Source organism: Globicephala melas, chromosome X, assembly GCF_963455315.2.
Source record: "Globicephala melas chromosome X, mGloMel1.2, whole genome shotgun sequence".
NCBI lineage: Eukaryota > Metazoa > Chordata > Mammalia > Artiodactyla > Delphinidae > Globicephala > Globicephala melas.
In genome coordinates, this window is record NC_083335.1 from 15838830 (window position 1) to 15852266 (window position 13437).

General features: G+C 43.6%; 1 protein-coding gene across 2 annotated transcripts; it reads right to left on the minus strand.

Annotated features, from left to right (window-relative positions):
* Positions 1–859: 859 nt before the first annotated feature.
* On the minus strand, positions 860–11594 carry LOC132594529 (integrator complex subunit 6-like). Of its 2 annotated transcripts, none has more exons than XM_070044706.1 (3): positions 10853–11594; positions 2453–2516; positions 860–1733 (listed from the first exon to the last, which is right to left on the minus strand). In XM_070044706.1, exons 1-3 carry the CDS (start codon positions 11190–11192, stop codon positions 1652–1654), a joined length of 486 nt encoding a protein of 161 aa, XP_069900807.1. In that variant the 5' UTR covers positions 11193–11594; the 3' UTR covers positions 860–1651. The 2 variants fall into 2 exon arrangements, with proteins under 2 accessions (XP_069900807.1, XP_069900806.1); XM_070044705.1 differs by having other exon boundaries at positions 2453–2546.
* Positions 11595–13437: the final 1843 nt, after the last annotated feature.

A 13437-nucleotide genomic window follows, 5' to 3' on the forward strand; every position in this document is an offset into this window, starting at 1 on the left:
AGGTCTACTCTCCTCCCTCCTGAGCCAGGAACCCTCACTTGGAATGCACGCTGACATCGTCAAGACAGCTGCTCTACTAGGCAAGGGCTGGGGCAAGAATAACTTAAAATGCCAGCAAATTCTCCTGTCACATTTCATGGCTCTTCTTCAGACTTAACATTCGCTTGGTTGCTGTAAACCTCTGATGATCTTCCAGAGTTCCAATAAACTTGATTCCGATCATTGTTTTCCCGGTGTTTCCAGTGTTCCTGGAGGACCCTACCCAGAGTGCCCTACACCACGTTCACCAATATCACTAAGTTCCGTGAGTGACGTTTTGAAGCTTACATCCTTCCGCTAACATCTTAATTTAGCAGTGTGGTGGCTTCCCTGGTGGCACAGTGGTTGGGAATCCGCCTGCCAAGGTAGGGAACACGGGTTCAAGCCCTGGCCCGGGAAGATCCCACATGCCACAGAGGAGCTAGGCCCGTGTGCCACAACTACTGAAGCCTGTGTGCCATAACTGCTGAAGCTTGCATTCCTGGAGCCTGTGCTCCACAACATGAGAAGCCACCGCAATGAGAAGCCCTCACACCGCAAGGAAGAGTAGCCTCTGTTCGCGGCAACTAAAGAAAGCCCGCGCACAGCAATGGAGGACCCAACGCAGCCAAAAAATAATAAATTTATTTTAAAAAACCCAACAGTGTGCACTTTTTTTTTCTGGAAGGAATAACAAAGCAGAAGAAACAGAAAACTAGAAATTTCTCTAGCATCAGGGACCTTGTGAAAAATCAATAAAATGATATATATATGCAATGTCAGAATCTCTTTGCACATTTAAATTTTTGCATATTAACACAAAGATAACAATACTGCCCCATATAAACCTTTGTATAAACATTAAAGGAAATATATGCATTATTTTGTCTTTTACTGCTTCTGAAGCACAGAATGCACAAGTCCCCCTGAAGACTTTCTGTCGTCACATGCGAGAACAAATGTCAGGGGTTGAGGCAGCCTCAGGTGCACTTTGTAATGTCTCTAGACAAAATAGAACAGAGTTGGAGGTAGATTGGTGACTCCCCGTGACCCGCCCACGGAGAAATAACTTACCCAAATAGCAGCTTTCTTACTCTTTGATCCAAACTGTCCTGAATCTTGCATGGTTTTAAAGGCACAACTAGGAACGGTTGAAAACTTTGTTCAGCACACACAAGATTACCAGTTGGCCTCTGAACACCTATTCTTTCTAAAGGACATAGTAAGAGCACCAAGTAGTGCCCCACCTGCACGTAGCCCCTAGTCACTCTGGAAATGCCCAGGACGGCCAAGTTCAAGAGTGAACCCTTATCACATGTGGTAGGGGCGACAGGGTTTACTGATTTTAACCTGCTGGATTAATAACATCACCTTCCTCAATTGGGAAAAGTAACAACAAAATAACCAATTAATACTTTCAAAGAACACTCATAGGGCAAAAGCCAGCTTTTCCCGCCAGATAAACTGAAAACAAAAAGCTCCACTGCTTTTTCTTAGCCTCTGGAAGGCAGTTCCCTTGACTAAAACATCGTAGGATAATCAACAATATCCCATTCTATCCTACAGCACAGAACACTTATTCTTTTTTCCTCCTTGGTCATTGCGTTAACATCATGATCTGCTGTTGATGTGATTAAACGCTGTTGGGAAGGTGATGGGATTCTATTTCTTCTAGTAGCTTCTCAAGGTACTGAATTAAGACTCGTCTTTTGAACCTAAAAACGAAAAAGAAATTTTATTATCCAAAAGGTCCTTAAAGCATTTATGATGCGTGAGGCACCGTGTGGGATACAACGTGGGACTGGCCATTCACATGGGAAATAGAAAATGTATGTCCGTGTAAAGATAGGGCTTAGCTAATACCGAGATTACCAGCTGAGAGCCCAAGCCCACCTCAGACTGTGAGGAGTGCAAAAGGCTCCACAGACCTGGATGAATGAGTTGGCCTCAGGTAGTATTAATCTAGACGCCTCTGCAGACAGCCGTAGTTATGACTGAAGGCCAGGGCTTAGGAAAGCAAAGCAGGACTTCCCTGGTGGCACACTGGTTAAGAATCCTCCTGCCAATGCAGGGGACACGGGTTCGAGCCCTGGTCCGGGAAAATCCCACATGCCGCAGAGCAACTAAGCCCGTGAGCCACAACTACTGAGCCCGCGTGCCACAACTACTGAAGCCTGTGCACCTAGAGCCCGTGCTCCACAACAAGAGAAGCCACCGCAATGAGAAGCCGTCGCACTGCAATGAAGAGTAGCCCCCGCTCGCCGCAACTTGAGAAAGCTCATGTGGAGCAACGAAGATCCAATGGAGCCAAATAATTAATTAATTAATTAAAACAAAAAAGAAAAGCAAGGCAGAACCAATCCCTCCGCCTGTCTTGCATTGGGTAGCCCTCCTGCTTCAAAAAACACAATGAAGAGTTCCTCTTTACACCCACCTTGCAGCTTCCTTGATGGTAAATTCAATAAATTGTTTCCTCACTGCAAGAGGTCCTTGCACTCCTTCAAGCAAAATGAAAATTCTTTCATACTCTGAAGATATTAAAAAAATTAGTATTTTTAAAAATATGGATGAAAAATAAAATTCAATCTTTACACATCATCAGTAATCATTCCTTGTGTGTGGAAAGTTAGGTATAGTTTGTATTTGAAACACTCAGATCAAGATATCCGCACATATCTGCTACGGAAACTCTAAACACTAATTAAATGTGGCCTGCTGAATAATGGCCCCCCAAGTTGTCCATGTCCTAATTCTGAGAACCTGTGAACATGTTACCTTATATGGCAAAAGAGACCTTACTTTGCAGATGTGATTAAGTTATGGCTCTTGAGATGGGGAGATTATCCATGTTTATACATGTTGCCCAACGTAACCACAAATATCCTTATAAAAGGGAGGCAGTAGAGCTGGTCAGAAAGAAAAGATGTAAGGGTGGGAGCAGAGGTTAGAGACGAGAGAAGGGGCTAAGTTGCTGGCTTGAAGATGGAGGAAGGGCCCACGAGCGAAGGAACACAGGCAGCCTGTAGAAGCTGGAAGAGGCAAGGAAACAGATTCTCCCTAGAGCCTGCAGAAGGAACCCTGGCCTGCCAACACCTTCTTGCTAGCCCAGTGAAAATCATTTCAGATCTGACTTCCACAACTCGAAGATAATACAGTTTTCAGCCACGAAGTTTGTGATAACTTGTTACAGCAGCAAAAGGAAACTATTACAGTAAGTAAGGGGAAAAAGAGAGAGAAAGGTGTATTGGGTCTTTTTTAGGTAAAGCCAGAGGAATCATTTTAAATTATGTGAAAACCCAGTACTTCCCAAAAATGCACCTCAAGAGATACCTTGAGAGGAACTTCCGGGAAGATGGCGGAAGAGGAAGACGCGGAGATCACCTTCCTCCCCACAGATACACCAGAAATACATCTACACGTGGAACAACTCCTACAGAACACCTACTGAACGCTGGCAGAAGACCTCAGACCTCCCAAAAGGCAAGAAACCCCCCACGTACCTGGGTAGGGCAAAATAAAAAAGAATAAACAGAGACAAAACGATAGGGACGGGACCTGCACCAATGGGAGGGAGGTGTGACGGATGAAAAGTGTCCACACACTAGGAAGCCCCTTCGCGGGCGGAGACTGCGGGTGGCAGACGGGGGCAGCTTCGGAGCCGCGGAGGAGAGCACAGCCACAGGGGTGCGGAGGGGAAAACGGGGAGATTCCCGCACAGAGGATAAGGGCTGACTGGCACTCACCAGCCCGAGAGGCTTGTCTGCTCCCCCGCCGGAGCGGGCGGGGCTGGGAGCTGAGGCTCGGGCTTCGGTTGGAGCGCCGGGAGAGGACTGGGGTTGGCGGCGTGAACACAGCCTGAAGGGGTTAGTGCACCACGGCTAGTCCGGAGGGAGACCGGGGAAAAGTCTGGACCTGCCGAAGAGGCAAGAGACTTTTTCTTACCTCTTTGTTTCCTGGTGCGCGAGGAGAGGGGATTCAGAGCGCTGCTTAAGGAGCTCCAGAAATGGGCGCGAGCCGCGGCTAAAAGCGCGGAGCCCAGAGACGGGCATGAGACGCTAAGGCTGCTGCTGCCACCACCAAGAAGCCTGTGTGCCGACACAGGTCACTCTCCACACCTCCCTTCCGGGAAGCCTGTGCAGCCCGCCACTGCCAGGGTCCCGGGATCCACGGACAACTCCCCCGGAAGAACGCACGGCGCGCCTCAGGCTGCTGCAACGTCACGCTGGCCTCTGCCGCCGCAGGCCCGCCCCGCACTCCGTGCCCCTCCCTCCCCCCCGGCCTGAGTGACCCAGAGCCCCCGAATCAGCGGCTCCTTTAACCCCGTCCTGTCTGAGCGAAGAACAGACGCCCTCCAGCGACCTACACGCGGAGGCGGGGCCAAATCCAAACCTGAGCCCCTGGGAGCTGTGAGAACAAAGAAGAGAAAGGGAAATCTCTCCCAGCAGCCTCAGGAGCAGCTGATTAAAGCTCCACAATCAACTTGATGTACCTGCATCTGTGGAATACCTGAATAGACAACGAATCATCCCAAATTAAGGAGGTGGACTTTGACAGCAAGATTTATGATTCTTCCCCTTTTCCTTTTTTTGTGTGTATGTGTATGCTTCTGTGTGAGATTTTGTCTGTATAGCTTTGCTTCCACCATTTGTCCGAGGGTTCTATCCGTCCCTTTTTTTAAAAATTTTTCTCTTAATAATTACTTTTTATTTTAATAACTTTATTTTATTTTACTTTATCTTCGTTCTTTCTTTCCTTCCTTCCCTCCTTTAGACAACGAATCATCCCAAATTGAGGAGGTGGACTTTGAGAGCAATATTTATGATTTTTTATTCTTTTCCTCTTTTTGTGAGTGTGTATGTGTATGCTTCTGTGTGAGATTTTGTCCGTATAGCTTTGCTTCCACCATTTGTTCCTGGGTTCTATCCATCCATTTTTTTGTTTTTTGGGTTTATTTTGCTCTTAATAATTATTTTAATAACTTTATTATATTTTATCTTAATTTTACTTTATCGTCTTTATTTTCCTTCCTTCCCTCCTTCCTTCCTTGCTCCCTCCCTCCCTCCTTTCTTTCTTTCTACTTCTACTAATTCTTTCTTTCTACTTTTTCTCCCTTTTCTTCTGAGCCGTGTGGATGAAAGGCTCTTGGTGCTGCAGCCAGGAGTTTGTGCTGTGCCTCTGAGGTGGGAGAGCCAACTTCAGGACCGTGGGCCACAAGAGACCTCCCAGCTGCACATAATATCAGACAGCGAAAATCTCCCAGAGATCTCCATCTCAACACCAACACCCAGCTTCACTCAACGACCAGCAAGCTACAGTGCTGGACACCCTAGGCCAAACAACTAGCAAAACAGGAACACAACCCCACCCATTAGCAGAGAGGCTACCTAAAATCATAATAAGTCGACAGACACCCCAAAACACACCACCAGACGTGGACCTGCCCACCAGAAAGACAAGATCCGGCCCCATCCACCAGAACACAGGCACTAGTCCCCTCCACCAGAAGGCCTACACAACCCAGAACCAACCTTGGCCACTGGAGACAGACACCAAAAACAATGGAAATACAAACCTGTAGTCTGCAAAAAGGAGACCCCAAACACAGTAAGATCAGCAAAATGAGAAGACAGAAAAACACACAGCAGATAAAGGAGCAAGGGAAAAAACCACCAGACCTAACAAATGAAGAGGAAATAGGCAGTCTACCTGAAAAAGAATTCAGAATAATGATAGTAAAGATGATCCAAAATCTTGGAAATAGAATAGACAAAATGCAAGAAACATTTAACAAGGACCTAGAAGAACTAAAGATGAAACAAACAATGATGAACAACACAATAAATGAAATGAAAAACACTCTAGATGGGATCAATAGCAGAATAACTGAGGCAGAAGAACGGATAAGTGACCTGGAAGATAAAAGAGTGGAAATAACTACTGCAGAGCAGAATAAAGGAAAAAGAATGAAAAGAACTGAGGACAGTCTCAGAGACCTCTGGGACAACATTAAACGCACCAACATTCGAATTATAGGGGTTCCAGAAGAAGAAGAGAAAAAGAAAGGGACTGAGAAAGTATTTGAAGAGATTATAGTTGAAAACTTCCCTAATATGGGAAAGGAAATAGTTAATCAAGTCCAGGAAGCACAGAGTCCCATACAGGATAAATCCAAGGAGAAATACACCAAGACACATATTAATCAAACTGTCAAAAATTAAATACAAAGAAAACATATTAAAAGCAGCAAGGGAAAAACAGCAAATAACACACAAGGGAATCCCCATAAGGTTAACAGCTGATCTCTCAGCAGAAACTCTGCAAGCCAGAAGGGAGTGGCAGGACATATTGAAAGTGATGAAGGAGAAAAACCTGCAACCAAGATTACTGTACCCAGCAAGGATCTCATTCAGATTTGATGGAGAAATTAAAACCTTTACAGATAAGCAAAAGCTGAGAGAGTTCAGCACCACCAAACCAGCTCTACAACAACTGCTAAAGGAACTTCTCTAGGCAAGAAACACAAGAGAAGGAAAGACCTACAATAACGAACCCAAAACAATTAAGAAAATGGGACTAGGAACATACATATCGATAATTACCTTAAATGTAAATGGACTAAATGCTCCCACCAAAAGACACAGATTGGCTGAATGGATACAAAAACAGGACCCATATATTTGCTGTCTACAAGAGACCCACTTCAGACCTAGAGACACATACAGACTGAAAGTAAGGGGATGGAAAAAGATATTTCATGCAAATAGAAACCAAAAGAAAGCTGGAGTAGCAATTCTCATATCAGACAAAATAGACTTTAAAATAAAGACTATTAGAAGAGACAAAGAAGGACACTACATAATGATCAAGGGATCGATCCAAGAAGAAGATATAACAATTGTAAATATTTATGCACCCAACATCGGAGCCCCTCAATACATAAGGCAAATACTAACAGCCATAAAAGGGGAAATCGACAGTAACACATTCATAGTAGGGGACTTTAACACCCCACTTTCACCAATGGACAGATCATCCAAAATGAAAATAAATAAGGAAACCCAAGCTTTAAATGATACATTAAACAAGATGGACTTAACTGATATTCATAGGACATTCCATCCAAAAACAACAGAATACACATTTTTCTCTAGTGCTCATGGAACATTCTCCAGGATAGATCATATCTTGGGTCACAAATCAAGCCTTGGGAAATTTAAGAAAATCGAAGTTGTATCAAGTATCTTTTCCGACCACAACGCTATGACACTAGATATCAATTACAGGAAAAGATCTGTAAAATACACAAACACATGGAGGCTAAACAATACACTACTGAATAACGAAGTGATCACTGAAGAAATCAAAGAGGAAATCAAAAAATACCTAGAAACAAATGACAATGGACACACGACGACTCAAAATCTATGGGATGCAGCAAAAGCAGTTCTAAGAGGGAAGTTTGTAGCAATACAAGCCTACCTTAAGAAACAGGAAACATCTCGAATAAACAACCTAACCTTGCACCTAAAGCAATTAGAGAAAGAAGAACAAAAAAAGCCCAAAGTTAGCAGAAGGAAAGAAATCATAAAAATCAGATCAGAAATAAATGAAAAAGAAATGAAGGAAACGATAGCAAAGATCAACAAAACTAAAAGCTGGTTCTTTGAGAAGATAAACAAAATTGATAAACCATTAGCCAGACTCATCAAGAAAAAAGGGAGAAGACTCAAATCAATAGAATTAGAAATGAAAAAGGAGAAGTAACAACTGACATTGCAGAAATACAAAAGATCATGAGCGATTACTACAAGCAACTCTATGCCAATAAAATGGACAACCTGGAAGAAATAGACAAATCCTTAGAAAGGCACAACCTGCCAAGACTGAATCAGGAAGAAATAGAAAATATGAACAGACCAATCACAAGCACTGAAATTGAAACTGTGATTAAAAATCTTCCAACAAACAAAAGCCCAGGACCAGATGCCTTCACAGGCGAATTCTATCAAACATTTAGAGAAGAGCTAACACCTATCCTTCTCAAACTCTTCCAAATTATAGCAGAGGGAGGAACACTCCCAAACTCATTCTACGAGGCCACCATCACCCTGATACCAAAACCAGACAAGGATGTCACAGAGAAAGAAAACTATAGGCCAATATCACTGATGAACATAGATGCAAAAATCCACAACAAAATACTAGCAGACAGAATCCAACAGCACATTAAACGGATCATACACCATGATCAAGTGGGGTTTATTCCAGGAATGCAAGGATTCTTCAATATACGCAAATCAATCAACGTGATACACCATATTAACAAATTGAAGGAGAAAAACCACATGATCATCTCAATAGATGCAGAGAAAGCCTTTGAGAAAATTCAACACCCATTTATGATAAAAAACCCTGCAGAATGTAGGCATAGAAGGAACTTTCCTCAACATAATAAAGGCCATATATGACAAACCCACAGCCAACATCGTCCTCAATGGGGAAAAACTGAAAGCATTTCCACTAAGATCAGGAACAAGACAAGTTTGCCCACTCTCACCACTCTTATTCAACATAGTTTTGAAAGTTTTAGCCACAGCAATCAGAGAAGGAAAGGAAATAAAAGGAATCCAAATTGGAAAAGAAGAAGTAAAGCTGTCACTGTTTGCAGATGACATGATACTATACATAGAGAATCCTAAAGATGCTACCAGAAAACTGCTGGAGCTAATCAATGAATTTGGTAAAGTAGCAGGATACAAAATTAATGCACAGAAATATCTGGCATTCCTGTACACTGATGATGAAAAATCTGAAAGTGAAATCAAGAAAACAATCCCATTTACCATTGCAACAAAAAGAATAAAATATCTAGGAATAAACCTACCTAAGGAGACAAAAGACCTGTATGCAGAAAATTATAAGACACTGATGAAAGAAATTAAAGACGATACAAATAGATGGAGAGATATACCATGTTCTTGGATTGGAAGAATCAACATTGTGAAAAGGACTCTGCTACCCAAAGCAATCTACAGATTCAATGCAATCCCTATCAAACTACCACTGGCATTTTTCACAGAGCTAGAACAAAAAATTTCACAATTTGTATGGAAACACAAAAGATCCCGAATAGCTAAAGCAATCTTGAGAACGAAAAACGGAGCTGGAGGAATCAGGCTTCCTGACTTCAGACTATACTACAAAGCTACAGTAATCAAGACAGTATGGTACTGGCACAAAAACAGAAATATAGATCAATGGAACAGGATAGAAAGCCCAGAGATAAACCCACGCACATATGGTCACCTTATCTTAGATAAAGGGGGCAGGAATGTACAGTGGAGAAAGGGCAGCCTCTTCAATAAGTGGTGCTGGGAAAACTGGACAGGTACATGTAAAAGTATGAGATTAGATCACTCCCTAACACCATATACAAAAATAAGCTCAAAATGGATTAAAGACCTAAATGTAAGGCCAGAAACTATCAAACTCTTACAGAGGAAAACATAGGCAGGACACTCTATGACATAAATCACAGCAAGGTCCTTTTTGACCCACCTCCTAGAGAAATGGAAATAAAAACAAAAATAAACAAATGGGACCTAATGAAACTTCAAAGCTTTTGCACAGCAAAGGAAACCATGAACAAGACCAAAAGACAACCCTCAGAATGGGAGAAAATATTTGCAAATGAAGCAACTGACAAAGGATTAATCTCCAAAATTTATAAGCAGCTCATGCAGCTTAATAAGAAAAAAACAAACAACACAATCCAAAAATGGGCAGAAGACCTAAATAGACATTTCTCCAAAGAAAATATACAGACTGCCAACAAACACATGAAAGAATGCTCAACATCACTAATCATTAGAGAAATGCAAATTAAAACTACAATGAGATATCATCTCACACCAGTCAGAATGGCCATCATCAAAAAATCTAGAAACAATAAATGCTGGAGAGGGTGTGGAGAAAAGGGAACTCTCTTACACAGTTGGTGGGAATGTAAATTGATACAGCCACTGTGGAGAACAGTATGGAGGTTCCTTAAAAAACTAAAAATAGAACTACCATATGACCCAGCACTCTCACTACTGGGCATATAGCCTGAGAAAACCATAATTCAAAAAGAATCATGTACCAAAATGTTCGTTGCAGCTCTATTTACAATAGTCCAGAGATGGAAACAACCTAAGTGTCCATCATCGGATGAATGGATAAAGAAGATGTGGCACATATATACAATGGAATATTACTCAGCCATAAAAAGAAATGAAATTGAGCTATTTCTAATGAGGTGGATAGACCTAGAGTCTGTCATACAGAGTGAAGTAAGTCAGAAAGAGAGAGACAAGTACTGTATGCTAACACATATATATGGAATTTAAGAAAAAAAAATGTCATGGAGAACCTAGGGGTAAAACAGGAATAAAGACACAGACTTACTGGAGAATGGACTTGAGGATATGGGGAGGGGGAAGGGTAAACTGTGACAAATCGAGAGAGAGGCATGGACATATATACACTACCAAACGTAAGGTAGATAGCTAGTGGGAAGCAGCCGCATAGCCCAGGGAGATCAGCTCGGTGCTCTGTGACCACCTGGAGGGGTGGGATAGGGAGGGTGAGAGGGAGGGAGACGCAAGCGGGAAGTGATATGGGAACATATGTATATATATAACTGATTCATTTTGTTGTGAAGCTGAAACTAACATACCATTACAAAGCAATTACACTCCAATTAAAAAAAAAAGAGATACCTTGAATCTATTCTGAATCCTAAACGGAAAGGGACCTCCATTATATTATTGATAGATGGTCTTTCACTACTTACTTCGCCCAAATTTTCGAACTTCCTTCATTAACTGGTGTTTTATATCAGCATTGATTCCTTGTGCCATAGCAGGAGTTATTTGCGATGTATTTGGCCCAGTTTCCAAAGCAGATGTTACCGAGACTTTTCGATCATCTACAGAGACGCTGCAGTTCTTGGTTCCTCCTATGACTGCATTACTACCAGGATTGTGCATCAGGTCATCTTTCCTGAGACTAGTGAAATCATCAGACAGGCAATCCACTTGGTCGGGCAGGATACTATCTCCTGCCATATTCATAAGCTCTGGGGCAGCAGATTTTGACAAGAAGCCATCGGGTGAGATTTGACCATTTTCCATCTTCTCATGAACATCGTGAGTGACGGTAACATCTGGAAACCAAATTAACAAGTGGAGCTGTGACGTAGGTGCATTATGGCAACCCCACAGCGACCACCCGGTGCTCCTCAGTTTTGAGGAAATTGTTTCATAAAGCAAGAGGATGTACCAGATGGAGCCTGAGACCCCTCAAATTGGGCTCAGGAAGTAATATGACAAACGCACTTTCTTCTCTTCATGGCACCATGAACACATATGGAAACCACGTAAGACAGTACAACGAATAAAGAGGCTCAGGTCCCTGGTGCTGAGGGTTGAGCTGCAGCTCGTGCTTTACAAGCTGAAAAGCAGCAAGTCTCACTTGGTGGCATGATTTCTGTCCTTTACCTATGAAATGCCATGCTCTACCGAGCTTGACATCAGATTACATGCCACCCCCCGCCAAACTCCCGCCTCTCTCCCTCCAAAGTTCTGAGGAAACACAGGTGGTGGCCACTAGACCTGAAGGCTCTGTATGGCCCCCGTCACCCCACCCCAAATCCCTGTCAGTATAAGATCTTCCTCATGCATCTTTTCTCTCTCAGAAACCTGAGTTTCTTTTTACTCCAGGTCTGACACCTCTTCTCCATTGACTCGTCCTGCTCTGTGCCGGGCGCCGTGCCAGGAGCCGGGGAGCGGCAGCCAACAGGACAGACGCCAGCAATCCCCGCCCTTATGGAGCTTCCATGCTCATGGGGACGCCAGGCAGTAAGTGTACAACGATCCAACAGAATTATTACGGTTGGAATTCGTGTTAGGGAAGAGGCAAGCAGGGATGGGACAGAGAGCAGGAGGGGAGCCCCAGCGGACCACGTGGTCGGGAAGGCCCTCCTGAGGAGGTGTCCTTTGGGCAGAGCCTGGAGGAGGAGAGAGAGCCGGCCTGTGCACGTGCAGAGGAAGAGCTCCAGGCTGCGGCAAGGGCACGTGCAGAGCCCCGGGGAGGGGACTGGCCAGGGAGCACAGAGCAAAGGATAGAGGCAGAGAGAGCAAGGAGGAGACGACAGGCCACATGTTAGGAGAGGATGGCGGGGCCAGGTCGTGCACAGCTGGGAGACCAGGGTCGGGAGCTCAGATTGTGTTCTGAGTGCCTAGGAAAGGTGATGATGGGTCTTCAGCATGGATGTGGCGTGATCTCATTTCTGTGTTGACATGATCACTCCGGCTACAGGGTTAGACAGTGAGGGTCAGACTCTAGCAAGAATAGCAATCAGATCAGATAAGAAGCTATTGTAGTATCTTGTTGAAAGATCATGTCAGAGGGGAGTAGACAGAGAAAAAATGGTGGGATTCAGGAATCTTTACAATAATATTTACAGGGAAAATGACAAGGGTAAGCAGAAAAAAAGAATGAAAGCGGGTTACGAATATGAGAGGAAAACCAGTAGGTCACAGAATATAGCAATCCCAGAAAGTTTCCATGAAGGAGAGAGTAAACAACTGCGTCAAATATGGCTGAGAAATTAATAGCAATCTCAGCCAAAACTAGTGAGATTGATGAGAACAGCTCCAGTAAAGTGTAGGAGGCAGAATCCAGACTCTACTGGCTAAGACCATGAAGAGGAGGTGAGAACAGTCATTCTTACCATCTTCCATGGACATGGATGAGGCCCAAACAGAGGATCCTCCTTCTTGTTCCTGTTTCACGGACAGCAGGTCCATACTCAGCTTTTCCTTAGATGAAGAAGGATTCTCGGGTTCTCCACAAAGTTCCATTTGGTTTTCAGGCCCTACAGTAAACTCCGCTTCATCACTCATCATTTACTGAGAAACATCAATGCACATGTTCCATTTGCAACAAAACTCCAACAATCACAAAGTTGCAAACAGTTTGCATATGTATATATAACCAAGAAGTTGAATCATTAATTTGAGTTTTCACCATGGTCCAATATTTACCATACCTCAACAAATACTCTTTTCAGAAAATGCAACTGAATTTTAATCCAGTCTATAGTTTAAAAAAGGAGGAAGCTGGGACTTCCCTGGTGGTCCCGTGGTTAAGACCCCGCCTTCCAAAGCAGGGAGTACAGGTTCGATCCCTGGTCAGGGACTAAGATGCCACATGCTTTGGGGCAACTAAGCCCATGCACCACAACTACTGAGCCCCACGCACCACAACCTGAGAGCCCGCATGCTGCAACTACAGAGCCCATGTGCTCTGGAACCCATGCGCCACAACTAGAGAGCCCGCATACTACAACTACTGAGCCTGCGCACCCTGAAGCCC

Bases quoted from the DNA above. Each gene is read 5' to 3' on its own strand.
- LOC132594529 (XM_070044705.1), bottom strand. From the start codon at position 11,192: ATGGAAAATGGTCAAATCTCACCCGATGGCTTCTTGTCAAAATCTGCT. The intron at 2,547-10,852 runs GTAAGTAGTGAA...TAATATCTTCAG, and splicing joins AGTTCGAAAATTTGGGCGAA to AGTATGAAAGAATTTTCATT. The intron at 1,734-2,452 runs GTGGGTGTAAAG...TTTCGTTTTTAG, and splicing joins ACCATCAAGGAAGCTGCAAG to GTTCAAAAGACGAGTCTTAA.